General features: G+C 36.0%; 1 protein-coding gene across 3 annotated transcripts in view; it reads left to right on the top strand.

Moving 5' to 3' along the window:
* Window positions 1–21: 21 nt before the first annotated feature.
* Window positions 22–14,314, top strand: part of LOC149083349 (uncharacterized) — a 148,463-nt gene continuing 134,170 nt past the window's right edge. Inside the window, exons 1-3 of one of the 3 annotated variants that reach the window (XM_089236597.1) lie at window positions 22–204; window positions 3,544–3,622; window positions 6,113–6,180. In XM_089236597.1, the coding sequence (XP_089092723.1) occupies window positions 3,592–3,622; window positions 6,113–6,180 (99 nt within the window). In that variant the 5' untranslated portion in view covers window positions 22–204; window positions 3,544–3,591. Of the gene's footprint in view, window positions 246–326; window positions 511–3,543; window positions 3,623–6,112; window positions 6,181–14,314 lie in introns of those variants that run through there. The other 2 variants (XM_089236598.1, XM_089236599.1) reach the window with 2 other exon arrangements.

Below are 14,314 nucleotides of genomic sequence, written 5' to 3'. Positions count from 1 at the left end.
GTTTATCTGTGAGGAACTGGCAACGAGAATCCATTTTATACGTGAGAGATGGCTGTTTTTTTTGTCAACATGTTTACTCGATGGATGGCATAGATTTGAATGAAATTTTGGCAGTGTTCAAAATTTTTGTCTGAATGCGATCCAATATTTTGAGAGCGATTGAAATTTTGTTTCCGTAATATGTGGGGATCTTTTTCCTAACCGGTGAGCATCACATTTTTGTGAGTTCATGTATTCATTGACATGTGAGTACTATTGTGTGTTTTTGTTAAATTGTTTATAAACCTCAATGACCGTTTCTTTTTATTTCCTGTTATCAACATCAGAGTGACTATTTAAAACTCTAAATGAAAATTATTTCATTCTGAAATCGAACGTTTGAGGACACGGAAGTATTTCTTGGATGACTGGTTTCCTTGCTCACACCCTCCTACACCTTGACTCTTCTATGAAATGCCCAGTCTAGTTTATCACCATTTTGGGCGAGGACATGATTGAAATTGCTTCCAGGTAGTTCAATATAATTTTTCTGCTATAAATTTCTTTGAATTTTGATCCGATTGTCCGTATTTCTTCACGGGGTGTTGGAGTAGGTTTTTTTTTTGGTAGCATGGGGGAACCGAGTGCTCCCAGAAAGTATTCAGAGATATCTAAATCTCAATATATTTCAAGGTGAGAATCCGTAAATAGGAAACTTCGGATGTAAGTTTCTTCCAGACGACACGCTTTTTTGATAATGATACGATTCGCGTTTCGATAACGAAGTCACGATTGAGCAATATTAAAGTCATCTTGCGCAGAACACTTGACAAAATGAGAATTTTCAATGAAACAACAAAACAACCGAAAGATTTAATTATAAAATAGTTTTGTCCCGTAAAATACGGACATATGGCACCCTTATTTTCTATGTTTTTGAAGATATGATGTCTTCTGCTTATAAATCACCCTCCATCTGGTGCAACTTTTGAAATGATAATTACCACATTCAAGTGCCGAGTCATGGGTTTGTTTGAAAACAATGAAAGTAACTTGTTTTCATTTTCTTTCACTGCTCCTTTTTTTTTTGTCTTTGACCTCATCCATCCAAATACAATGAAAATCCTATATAACAATCACTTTATAATGATAATTACCTAGCCTATAATGATATCTTCTGTAATGATTAATTGCCTGTAAAATGTATTGCTCTTTAGCCCCCAATTTCATGGTGTTGATATATTAATATATTGCAACTATAACCATAACTGGAACAGCTATGGTTTTACCCCTTTTGGCAATTTTTTTATTTGGTAAAAAAAGCATTGGAAAGCATGACGAGAAGAGAAGTTGCCAGAAGTGAAACAGAGTCATATGCTTTCTGACGTTTTTCTTGCTAAAGAAAAACATCTTCAACACATCACGAAAAAGGTATAATACTGTGGCTGTTGAAAAAATCAAAACATTATGATAAACAAAAAAAAAAACAAAACAAAAAAACAATAACATTCTCAGAATAAGTAAGAGATCAAGATTAAAAATAAAACTAAGGGATCAAAAAACCCCTGGACTCTATTTTAAATAATACAATGGCCAGGGCAGTAAATGCTCTCTGGATTCATTAAAAACATGATTGTGGGATTGAAATTATTATGGCCAGTATGAAAAAAATTAATAAAAATGAAAATATGAGATGTACAACCTGATAATACAAATCCCAAATGTCATATTCTAATTGGAAAAATAATGTGACATGCTGGGAAATTGGTATATATACGATACACGTATAAACAAACAAAATGAAAACTATAATGCTAACAGAATTGATTCATACACGGCGGCCCAGAGGTTCTCAAACTTTTCCCACCCACAGCTCCCCAGAGCAGTTTATCAAAGAATCTCTGTGAAAAATTTGCCACCCTCTTTGAGACTGCCCAGACAAAGATCGGAGGCATACAGTTTGAGAAATCCTGCTAAAGCCTATTATTACAGATGATAGTCAACAGTAAAAAAAGGAATACCCTGGAGCCTAAGGAAATAATAATTAAGGACGGGAAAAAAGAAACACATGAAGGAAAATTTTCTACCATCATCGACATGACAGAAAAGCACTAACACGCTAGAAAGAAAACTGCTAAATAAAAAAAATGGGATTATACTATAGCTGTTCCTGATAACTTTTTTATAACAATATATTTCTCTGGTCCTTTTATTGTTACATAGGCATTTCGCTGTATTATAAGTTTATAACTTGAATACTTCTAAATATTTCACTCCAATGCACCCCAGATTAATTCTGGCATGTATGTTAAATTTGAGTGAGTATGGTAGACTCACTAATCCGACACATATCCGACCAGGCCATGGCCCCCAGACCAGACTTTTCATGGTCCCCTTGTCCTCTTTATAGTGAATTTATGACATGAAAAAACAAAAAAATGATGAGAATTGTCCCGGGTCCTAGGGCTGGAGCCCTGTCACCCCCTCCCCTTGTGGAGGCCCACGGACCAGGGTATGCCAGATTACAGAAATCACAGAATTACTGGAAGTTAGTTTAAAAGTCCTATTTAAATAATATAAACTTCTGAGAAATTAAATTTTCTGGATGTTATGCTGTAACTAATATTTGGGAAGAAAAGTGAAGTTGTCTTCTCCGGGAATCGAACCAGGGTCCCCTTGCATACCGAACAAGTGTGCTAACCAATACACCAGAGACACACTTTTCAATTCCTTATAATTCCATTCCATAGCAGCCTTCCTTTAACTACAGCAATTTTCACCCCAGTTGGCATTTTTGTATTAAGAGATGGTATTTTTCGGCACGAAATGTACTGCGAAAGTGAATTTTCTGGATGTTATGCCGAAACTAATATGTGGAAAGAAAAGTGATTTGTCTCCTCCGGGAATCTAACCTGGGTCCCCTTGCATACCAGGCAAGTACGCTTCATGCTACTAATGCATGTTATAAGGAATTGAAAAGTGTGTCTGGCGTATTGGTTAGCAGGAAAAAGATGTGGGTGAAATGTTATCATTACACTCCAACAGACATAAAATTTCCACAGATGCAGAAAGCGTATCCAGAGTTTAAACTGGTAATGACACTAATAGCACACTTGCCCAGTTTGCAAGAGGACCTGGGTTTGATTTCCCTGCAGAGACGAGATAACTTCTCTTTCTGAGTTCTTAACTTAATATCCAGAGAATGTCTGTTTGCTTGAGACTGGATTCTACTCTACTTGTCGACTTTACCACTAAATCTTGAAGTTACAACTTTATAACTTAACACACACTATTTACATGTGCTTGAAATTAAGTTCTAATTTAATTTCTGACTAAATTTTTTTTTTGATTAGCACGTGTAAACAAGCCTTAATTAAAAAAGAAATGTTCAGAGCATCAGTATTTTTTACATGTTGAACATGAGGTACTGAAATATTTAAAATACATAATGAATGTCAAGCATTGCTTCAGAATATCTAGATTTAAAGTATTGAAAACATTATGGTATGAAATGAATATAGCAAATGGCGAGTTTGATTTTGTCCTTTTATTAATTTTTTTCAGAATAATGTGTGATTGGTTTTTGGCACTGAGAAAATAATTCCTATAGCAATGGACGATATTTTGCATGATGAAAACATAGGTAATGCATTGGGAATCGGTTCTATTCTGTTTTTTTTTCCGTCTGCCCTTAATTTGCTACTCACTAAATAATTATCTTATTTTAGCGGTATTTCGATGCTAAAATCAATCAAGCATAACATGTTATACTTACCCTCTTCACACCTGAGCCAAGACTGACTATTAAAAAGGGTTTTTTTTGATTGATTTGTGTTCATTGTATGCCAGAATGCTGTTTAAAAAGAGTTTTTTGAAATTAATTAATTTGAGTTCATATCTTTATATCTTTACTAGGACCATTTTAGACCACCTACATGCCCAAAGCAGAATATTTTACACTGCTCTGTAACAAGTGCTCGGCTAATTGGAAATATGCAATAACAGTGTTTTACACACTTTTGACACTGATTCTTCTGCAATGTATGCGGCAAATTTTCTGCCTTGTGGGATACACACATGTGTACCTCAGTTTCATCAGCAACTGCAGTAAACATCGTCATTGCATAGCCGCTGGAACCTGGGTACTGAGGCTGTTTGAGCGCCCCAATAAATTTTACAAGGGGGCTGAGTGCCACAATAATTAATGAATATTCAATGCAACGCATCACTCCCTCTCAGGCATAAGAGGTTGAGCCCATATATACTGGACAAATGGAATTCTCGTTTCGGCGCTTCTGCCTCATTAGAAAATGCAATTGATCGCAAATCAATCAAAACGTCTTAATATTCAATTTTATCGAATAATTTCACATAGTTTGCATGATACAAAGCTTTCATTCACTGTGGGCAATTAAATTTATTTGTGCTGACATCAATGCAACACTTATTAATTAGCACTTTTTTAATAATTTAGTGTAAAATGTATTTTATGATCAAATTTTGTATATAATCTTAGCTAGAAAGAAGGTAATGATATAAAAAAATTTTGTATATTGTAACTCAGCTGAAAAGCAGAAAATTGTTCAGTTTTGGGCGAAACACTCATTTTGGTATATTCACAATCGAGGCTTGTGTTAAATTGTGTAACTTAATAAATTTCAAAAATTTATCATTCGAACAAAAATGAAAAATACGTCACTGGAAAAAAATCTAAACAAACTTTCTTTACGTAATTCACTTCATTCTTGTAAAGAATACTGTATTCGTTATCACCAGTAGTTTATGTGCACCCTGATGATAGATTGAAAACACAATATTTTCTGAATGTAGCGGGTGCTTCACTGATTAGTCGCTGACATTTGCCACACATATCTAAAATACTTCGCTCTTTTCTGAGAGCAAGTGACTACATACTCCATCGTTATAGTAGGACTGCTAGAGGCTCTACCGCCCGGAAATTCCCAATCACTTATAATTATTCCCCCTTTTAAGTTACGCGGCTTGGTTACTGGCGAGTAGCACAGATGTTTTTCCAGTCTCCAAGGAATTCTATAGATACCAAGTTTTCTCATGGCATTATTGTCTTCGGGACATTTTCTGTGGTGCCTATAATGGCAAATAGTGAACATGCAAACAGCAGGGTGATCTGGTTGTCAACAGAGAGCCCTGAAGCAGTAGAATATTTTCAGGAAAGAAGGACCGAGAGTGGAAAACATTTTTTCCCCTGCTGTATTGTTCGGGTTTTATGATGACGGGTACTCAAAATTACGAAAAGAAAAAAAAATACAATTAAAAATATGGCGGTGACCAGAGACACATGTTTCCCTGCCTTGGAACAAAACGAGTGATTTTCAGTGCGATAGGGGAAGAGGGATTCCCTGAATTCCTATAATTAACGGTTGCAGCTGGAAGCTTTTGTCCTAGAACTATAGGAAGGTTTTTCATCTTTACCCTTTTATGATTTTTAGACTGAAAAATTTTAATAATATTTTCCATAATGGTGAAATAAACCAATTAGTTAATCATGTGGAAATGCTTTGAGGAATGAAAGGGTAATGAATATATTCTTGCAGCCCGGTACGATTGATGTCATGGCCCGGCAGTTGAGAAACACTGCTCTACTGCATAGAAAACACTATAAAGGAATTTTTACCGCAAAGCAGTTTCAGTTAACTGCAAAACAATGCAAAATGTTTTGCTTTGTTGCCCTCAGTAACACTGCTCCTGTAAATATGTGGAACTGGCACCAGCAATTCATTTGCACATTTCCTGAGAACTTTAGGATAAATATCATGTTCTAGTGCTAGTATTTAAGAAGTTTTAGGACTTCCATACCTTCCACTTAAATCTTGTTGAGAACATCCCATGGTACACCAGTTTTTTAGATATCACTTTCTCTATTGAAGATTGATGCAAAAAAGTCATTCAATGCACTACAAATGCTTATATTCGTAGTGCATTGAATTACATTCTCACACCTAGAACCTTCTATTGAGAAGGGGAACACTGTCCCCATACATTCATTATCAGCATACCTGAAAAATGATTCTGGATCAGTGCCAATGTTATCAGCCAATCTAGATGCTAAGATAGATTTACATATTTAGCGAATTTTCTTTTATATTTTTTGCAGCATCAAAAGAAATAAATGAAGAGTCTGTTGAGAAAGAAGAAGGATTACATCCTGGTAATATGTTAGAAGTAAGAATGAGTTTTTGCTCTTAGTCATAAGTGGTCATTCAAGTATTACATCAGCATCGACGGGGGGGGGGGGGGGGAGAGGTTTCGTATTTGCTGACGGGGGGAGTGGGGTTTGAAGGTTGCTTACGTCATCAACCACCCTTTTCTGAAGATATGAAATATTCTAAGCTGCTGACGGGGGCAGTGTTTCGCTGACTTTTGCTGACCCAAAGGGGGAGAAGGGGTCAAAAATGGCTAAAAATCTTCTGACGTAATACTTGAATGGCCCCTAAGACTTAAAATTGAAAAAAATTATCAATTCAATGGATAAAATTTTTATATTTTTTCTTAATGTTTTAGTTGACTGGTCACCTGAAACATACTTTGTGTGTCTTATCTGCGTTCATTGACAAAAAAAAAAAAGATTAAAAGAAAGAAAAGAACTTTTGATTTTTGTTTAAAGCTACCATGAAGGTTCAATTCTATAAACCTCTGGTAAAAGTATTGAACTGTTTCGGAATCACAATTCCTTTAATCTGCCATGAAGTATTTAATGCAATCCACTACCTCAATAATTATGAAAACAAAATTTTAATCTTAGTAAATAGAGAAGTTCCTAACTTGAAATTTCATTTTAAAGGTGGGAAATTTGATTTTGCTCCCCTCCCCACTATCAAACTGAATGGATGCAGGTGTTGTGCAGAAGCTGGCAACACGCCTGGCCATATAGAATGAATGTAGTGAGTGTGCACACCTTGTTCCTTAATACTGTATAAGCAGATACAGGCTGTTTGAATGGTGAGGAGGTTCACCTCCACCCTCCTGCATATGTCTATAATACAATTTCTCAGAAGGGGAGGATACAGAGGCCCCCCTCCATATCTGTGTATCTTTTTTAACCTTTTAATGGCCAATATTTGGGAACATTGGCCCAAGAAAAGCATTTTATTATTTTTTCCTGAAGGTGTGAGATTCAAAACTTAATTTCTAAAACAAAAATTTCAATCATTTCAACACATATGCTGCCAATTTAATTTTTTAAATCACTTGTTTGTAAGAATTTTTTTTTTTTGTTTTTAATTTTCATGCTTCTGTGGCTGTGGGCAAGTCCAAAAAACATACAGAAAAATTTTTGTTCAGGATTTTTTTCACTGATTTGTCTAAATTGATGCATTAGAAGGGGAAATAAAAGGAAAAAATTATAAAAATCAATCTATACCTGAATTTGGCTGGTAAAAGGCTAATCAGTATTGGCACATAGCTACAGTATACCCTTCATTAGCTAGCATGCCATTAAACTCAGGAACACCAACTTTTTGAATGTTAGAGTCTGGTTCATTTCCATCATACATGTGAAGGCAAAGTTTAGTAAGGGCCACAGAATAATAGAATATATTCAGAAGACCATGTTGTCAATTTATATTAAGCTTTGAATAAATAAGCAAACTGGAGTAAAAATAATACACTGTAAAGATAAGAATTTTCACTGTGAGGTCATGTGGGCATTGTGCTTGACTGTAATTGTGAGGATCTAGGTTCAAATCCCGTTTTCGGTTGTTAGCTGAAGACCAACACTGCTTGGTTTTCTGCAATTTTTCACCCTTGAAGTGTGAATGTGAGCTGGTCTCCCATTTGAAAAAGTGTCTCAGCAGAGAGCAAGCAGACCTTCAACATGATATTTACACAACATGGAAATTCAGGTATTTGCCATTTTCGTTTCAAAATATAAAAAGGCATAGTAGCCGGATTGATAAGATACATTTCTCTCGCGAGTTCATTACCTAATTTGTCCTTGTCAGAAACTTGTAGGGGTACAACAGAAGCAGCAGCAACATGACCACACTGAGGGGATAGCACACCAACCTCTCAGTGAGTATAAAAAAGGCAAAATGCTATTTGGAATCGACAATAAATTGTAGGTCCTGATCTAATTATACCTAGTGTGCAAAAAATAACTGGTGTGACAAAAATGATCAGTGATTAAAATAAGCAGTGACTGTGTCAGAAACATACTATTCTGGATAATGTCTCTCACACAAGTCCTTGAAATGCAAGACATCACAAATTTATTTAGACCAGCTAATTTAACAGTTATTTGACTATACACGCTAAACATAGAGCCCCTGAAAGATGACATCTCAATCATGCACAAGAGCTTGTTTCTCTTCTCTTCAACCACTCCAGTGGTTTTCAAACTTTTTTCACTCGCAGCACCTCTTTTCCTTATTCAGTGCTTATACGCCAGCTCTGAAGAACTGTGTAACAAAGAATATTTTTGAAACAATATTTGTCATGGTCATCACTCTGTGGTGCCTCTGACTAAGGACAGAGGCACACCAGGGTGCCACAGCTCACAGTTTGAGAACCCCTGAACTACTTCATTCTCCTTGGCGCACGCTTATATATACAAGGGAAAAAACATAGTGAAGCCTAAAGAAACTTCCAGCCTTCTTAGTACATTTCTGCGGTTTCTTTCTTTTGTGACTTTAGCGTTGCACCAAACTCACCAAGTTCATTGCCAACTTGGTGTAATTTACAGGAAAATTCAATATTTTGGTTTTCACATAAGATAATGACTATTTACACTATTTGCAGGCAAAAAATGACATAATAAATTATAAACAAACACTATTTAAATAATTTTTGTAACAATACTTTTGTGTAACCTAACAGTGAATATTTGTGAGCTTCATGTATCATATACATTCAGATGCTGACATCTTCTAAACCATAAACTACAGATGGGTGAATATGTGTGCATTTAAATGTTGAGAGGTCTGTTGCTTATTATAGAGAGATTTTTTCAATGAGGAGACCGCTCACATTTGCACCATAAAGTTGGAGAACTAACATCAACTGATCACAAATTAAAGACATACTGCCAACTGTGTGCCAGTCAGGGTTTGTAAATATCACAATATTTTTGAAAATATCAAAAATATCCGATTGCAACAAGTTTCATTTCATTCCCGGATTCATATTGGATCCAAATTGCAAGACAGCAAAATGAAAACAAAGCCATTTCCACAAAACTTATTTATTTTTCACAATTAACAATTAAATACTATTGACATTAACTGGCTCCATCTGACAACTGGCCGCTGTGGTGGTCGAGTGGTTATAGTGACGGACTCGCGATGCGAGGATCCGGGTTCGAACCCCACAGTGGTGGTCGGCTGAAGTTGGTTTTCTGTGGTTCCCAACTTCAAGGCGCAAATGTGAGCCGATCTCCCCGTTAAAAAGTCTCGCCACAGAGAGCAACAGTCCTACAACAATAAATCATTCAATCACTTCACTCATAGTTAGAAAAACTGGTGGCAGATGGCAGCACTACACATAACAAGCATTACAGACAAACAAAAAAAAACTTCACGTCAGGTTTCACTACACATACACGCACATTCCCGCATGTACCGATTCGTTGGGGGTTTCGCGCGCGGGGGGTGTGTGGGCGGGGTGCATGTGTGGTGTAGCAGTAGTAGGTAGGGCCTCCAAAAAATGGCTCGGGGATCCATGATGTTCTTAAGTCAGCCACCTCGTTGGGCAATTTGCCTGTTGTGGCGTTGTATTTGTATTTGTAATATAAAACACTAGCTATAATACCCGGTGTTGCCCAGGTTTTCTTGAATTACTTAGAGGATTGAAAAAAGTGATAAACCATTATATGCATAAACATAATACAAGCCTACCATTAGCATATAAACTATTATACATGATACTGGCAGCATTAAAGAAGTTCCAAACCATTGTAAGGGGTCATTCAAGTATTACGTCAGCATCGGGGGGGGGGGAGCGGGTTTTGGATTTGGTGACTTTTGATTACAGGGGGGGGGGGTTTGAAGGTTTCTTACGTCACCAACCACCACTTTTTGAAGATATGAAATATTCTAAGCTGATGACGAAATTTTACTGACGGGGGGGAAGAGAGTCAAAAATGGCTGAAAATCTGCTTACGTAATACTTGAATAGCCCCTAAAGGCATATGAATGTCTGAAACGCATTGCTAGGGAACCACGGTAAAACCAAAGTAAACATTCCGAAAGTGATTGTTGAGGTTCAGAAACCATTGTTGCCTGACAGTTTTTTGCCCAGCTCTGATGCACTTTTAATGTAGCCTATCGTTCAAGTCAGGTCCCGTTTGGTATATATATATAAAATTTGACGACAATCGATCGAAAATTGTAGATTTGTATAGAGAACATACACACAGATAGAAAATCAATTTTATATATTTATATATTTTCGATATAAGCTTTTTATGCAGGGTTTGAAAAAAATCATGATTTCTTTTATTTAAATCTGATTTTCTTGATTAAAATTAACTGACTACTTATTAATTAAAACAAATCTTGTTAATCATTAAGAATGCATATTCACATTCTGCATATCAGACCATTGAAAATATCAGCTTCATCCTTGAAAATATGAAAGCAATTTCTAATTCAAAATATGAAACTGAAAATGCCAGACCATTCTTAACTGAATATTAAAGAAATCTGTTTGTTCACACATAAACTAATTTATGATGAAAAAATCAGTGTACCCATGAAAATATCAAACCATTTTTCTACTGAAAATACCATATGTCCTGATGTTTTCAAAATAAATATTGAATATATATCATGATATACAATCGAGTACACTTATATCATACCCCTAAATATAACATACACTGTGGATATAACATACATACAGTTGCGTAATCCTTGAAATTTGGCATATCTGTTATAACATACCCAGCTTAAAACGTACACTGTGGATATAACATACCAAAAGAATGATCTTGACCAAGAAAATAATTTGGGTATAACATATTGCAAAAATACAAATACAAATACGCCACAACAGGCAAAATGCCCAACGAGGTGGCTGATAAAAAGATGCCCATAAAAATATGGATGTCATATTATAAAAAAAAAACAGCAACCCAATTAAAAATGCAATTAACACAAATTATAAACAATATATACACATGATAAAATATTATACAATGCCCATAAAGAATACTTATGGTTGTCTTATTCTAAGAATAGTTAGCTTCTCGATTTACCCCAATATGTTTATCGTATTTCTTTTTAAACGTGTCAATAGTGTTACAATTTACTACCTCCGGGGGTAAGCTCCATTTATTAACAACCCTATTAGAGAAACATTCCCTGCGACACCATAACCTTGCATTGTCCCTCACCAATCGATACTGGTGTCCCATTGTAAAAGCAGTCGATTGGCGGTGTACTAAAAGTTCATGGTCCATCCTATCCATCCCATTGAAAATTTTGAACACTTCGGTCATATTTCCTCGACACCTGCGTTCATCCAATGTAAACATATTCAAAAAATGAAGTCTCTCTTCATAACTCAAGCCCAGTGTGCCAACAAGGACACGCGTAGCTCTTCTCTGCACCCCTTCAACCAATTCTATGTCCTTCTGTAGGTATGGTCTCCAAAACCTTACAGCATACTCTAGTCCAGGGCAAACTAATCCTCGAAAAAGCGGAAGAATGACTTTAGGAGAACGCGAAGAGACCTTTTTGAAAATGAGACCAACCATTCTATTCGCTTTTTTGACCACCGCTGAACAATGTTCAGAAAACCTAAGTCGCTCGTCAATGAGAATTCCCAAATCGGTGACCCTAGTTGCATCCGGGATAGTGACACCATTCAACTCGTAAGAGAACCGTGGGTTGTTTGAACCAAAATGAGTACCCTAGCAAAATATAATAAAAAAAAAGAAGACTTTTTTTGTGCAACTTTCATTGTATGCTGGTGATATCTTGAAGTTTTCTCACAAAAAAGACCCAAATTTCTTCAGTAAATGAAAAATTAAATTAAAAAAAAATAATTTAAAAATGAAAAAATTACCGAAAATGCAACTTTCATTGTATGCTGGTGATATCTTGAAGTTTTCTCACAAAAAAGACCCAAATTTCTTCAGTAAATGAAAAATTAAATTAAAAAAAAATAATTTAAAAATGAAAAAATTACCGAAAATGCAACTTTCATTGTATGCTGGTGATATCTTGAAGTTTTCTCACAAAAAAGACCCAAATTTCTTCAAAAATGAAAATATGATATTTTCTGTCTGATGCTCTCCACATTTTTGTCTGACATGCCGGGATGGCCAGGGGATTTTCCTTTACACAGACAACCTGTGTCTTGGAATTGTTTATACCATCGCCTATGCTCTGAGCGGTAAGAAGTTCAACTCCAAGGTATTGTCAATGAAAAGTATGATGAACAGTTGTTACGGACTCACACTTTGCGAAGCTTAGAACACAAAACGATTTCTGTTGTGCAGTTGCCATCTTGACAAACACTGAAGGAAGAGCGTTAGTGCTACCTGTCAGCAACTGCGTGAAACCTGAGATTTACCCCACTTTTTACCCATGCATTATTTGATCAAAACGGATTAAAAGCTGAATAGTTATGATTTTTTTAAAATCGGATGATTCTTTTCAAACACCCTGTATATTCATGCTATATTAAATTTAATTAAGTGCTACGTAATACATGCACCTTATGCATGTATACAACTGCTAAATAAGTTAATTTCAAGGTCTCGCTTATAACATACACTTCTCAAATCACCTAGCTCAAATAAGCTTAAAATATTTGCTCTGTGGATTTATAATACATATATATTATAAATCCCCCAGGCAGTATTATATGAGTATATAGATATTATGAATCACCAGAGCAGTATTTTAAGCTTATGCCATTATCTGCACATCTTACAATTCAAGAGCTGTAGGGTAAATGGTAGAATTTTAAGTTTTGCAATCAGTCAAATCATGGTATTGGGTCCACACCTATAGGTTACAAGCAGGGCCGAAACTAGGAAAGAGATGCTTCAAGCAGAAAACTTTGAGAGAAAAGTCCTTAAGCATGAGTAAAATTTGTTTCAGTTTAACTTATTGTTGATGATTTTGTATTTTACTGGCACCAGGGTTCGTTGATATATATCAATCGATATAAAGTCGAGTTCGGTTATAACATACCCCCGAGGTGATACTGATTATATACCAGGTGTACAAGTATGAAATGCGGATTTCAGAAAACAGATGGTGCACCAATGCAGTTTGTGCTATAAAGATTTGACACTGCGCCATCTTGTTGTGTCATCAACAAGTGTCAGATGTGCACGAGTGATAAATTGGAAAAGTGGGTGCATAGTATTGTATTGTTGTGGTCAATATGTCGAAAGTTATATTGAACAAAGAGCATTCGCGGACAGCATTAATTTTTTTGTTTTCATTTGAAGAAAACTGCTGCTGAATCATATCGATTACTTCGAGAAGCTTATGGTGAACATGCTCCATCGCAAGATACGTGTGAATGATGGTTTCGGTGTTTCAAAAGTGGCGACTTCGATGTTGCAGACAAGGAACATGGAAAACCCCCCCAAAAAAAGATGTGGAATTGGAACCATTGTTGGATGAAGATGATACTACACAGACACAAAAACAACTCACAGAGCAATTGGGCGTTAGTCAATATACAGCAAAAGCGGTTCGCGGCACGTTGGAAGCACTCAGCTGGAAGTTCTACCCTATGCGGCTTACTCACGAGACTTGGCTCCTTCCGATTACCACTTGTTTGCATTGATGGGTCACGCACTTTCTGAGCAGCGCTTTGGTTTGTACGAAGATGTGAAAAAATAGCTCGATGAATAGTTCGCAGCAAAAGGGGAAGATTTTTACTGGTGTGGTATTCACAAATTTCAGGAAAGATGGGGGAAATGTAATACAAGCAATGGGGCATACTTTGAATAAAGCACTTTTTATCATTCTTCCGAATTTAACGTGTTTTTAAAAAAAAAAAAAATCCGCATTTCATACTTGTACACCTGGTATATATACTAGCTGTAATACCTGGCGTTGCCCGGGTTTTCTTTATTGAGGCTTTTTGGTCGATGCGATATCTTTCTCTTTCTTTGACGGACATGCAAACGGTATCAAAGTTAACCAAAATGGCGACTTCCAGCACGACTCATGAAAGAAACAAATCTAGATTTAAAGAAAGGTAGAAATGAATATTTTTTCTCCATTTTTAAGGGCACTAAGTATTTCGATTCTCTGTTCTTTTGAACTTCAGGTTATCCATCTGCCTATTTCAGCTTCCAAAAATGCTTAATTAAAGCTGTGGAATTTCTTCG

This window comes from Pholcus phalangioides, unplaced genomic scaffold (genome assembly GCF_987345545.1).
Source record: "Pholcus phalangioides strain wild (caught in Gottingen) unplaced genomic scaffold, Ppha-v1.0 ptg000009l_1, whole genome shotgun sequence".
Lineage (NCBI taxonomy): Eukaryota > Metazoa > Arthropoda > Arachnida > Araneae > Pholcidae > Pholcus > Pholcus phalangioides.
Note: the sequence above shows the minus strand (reverse complement) of the source record. Positions and strands in the feature narration are given on the sequence as shown.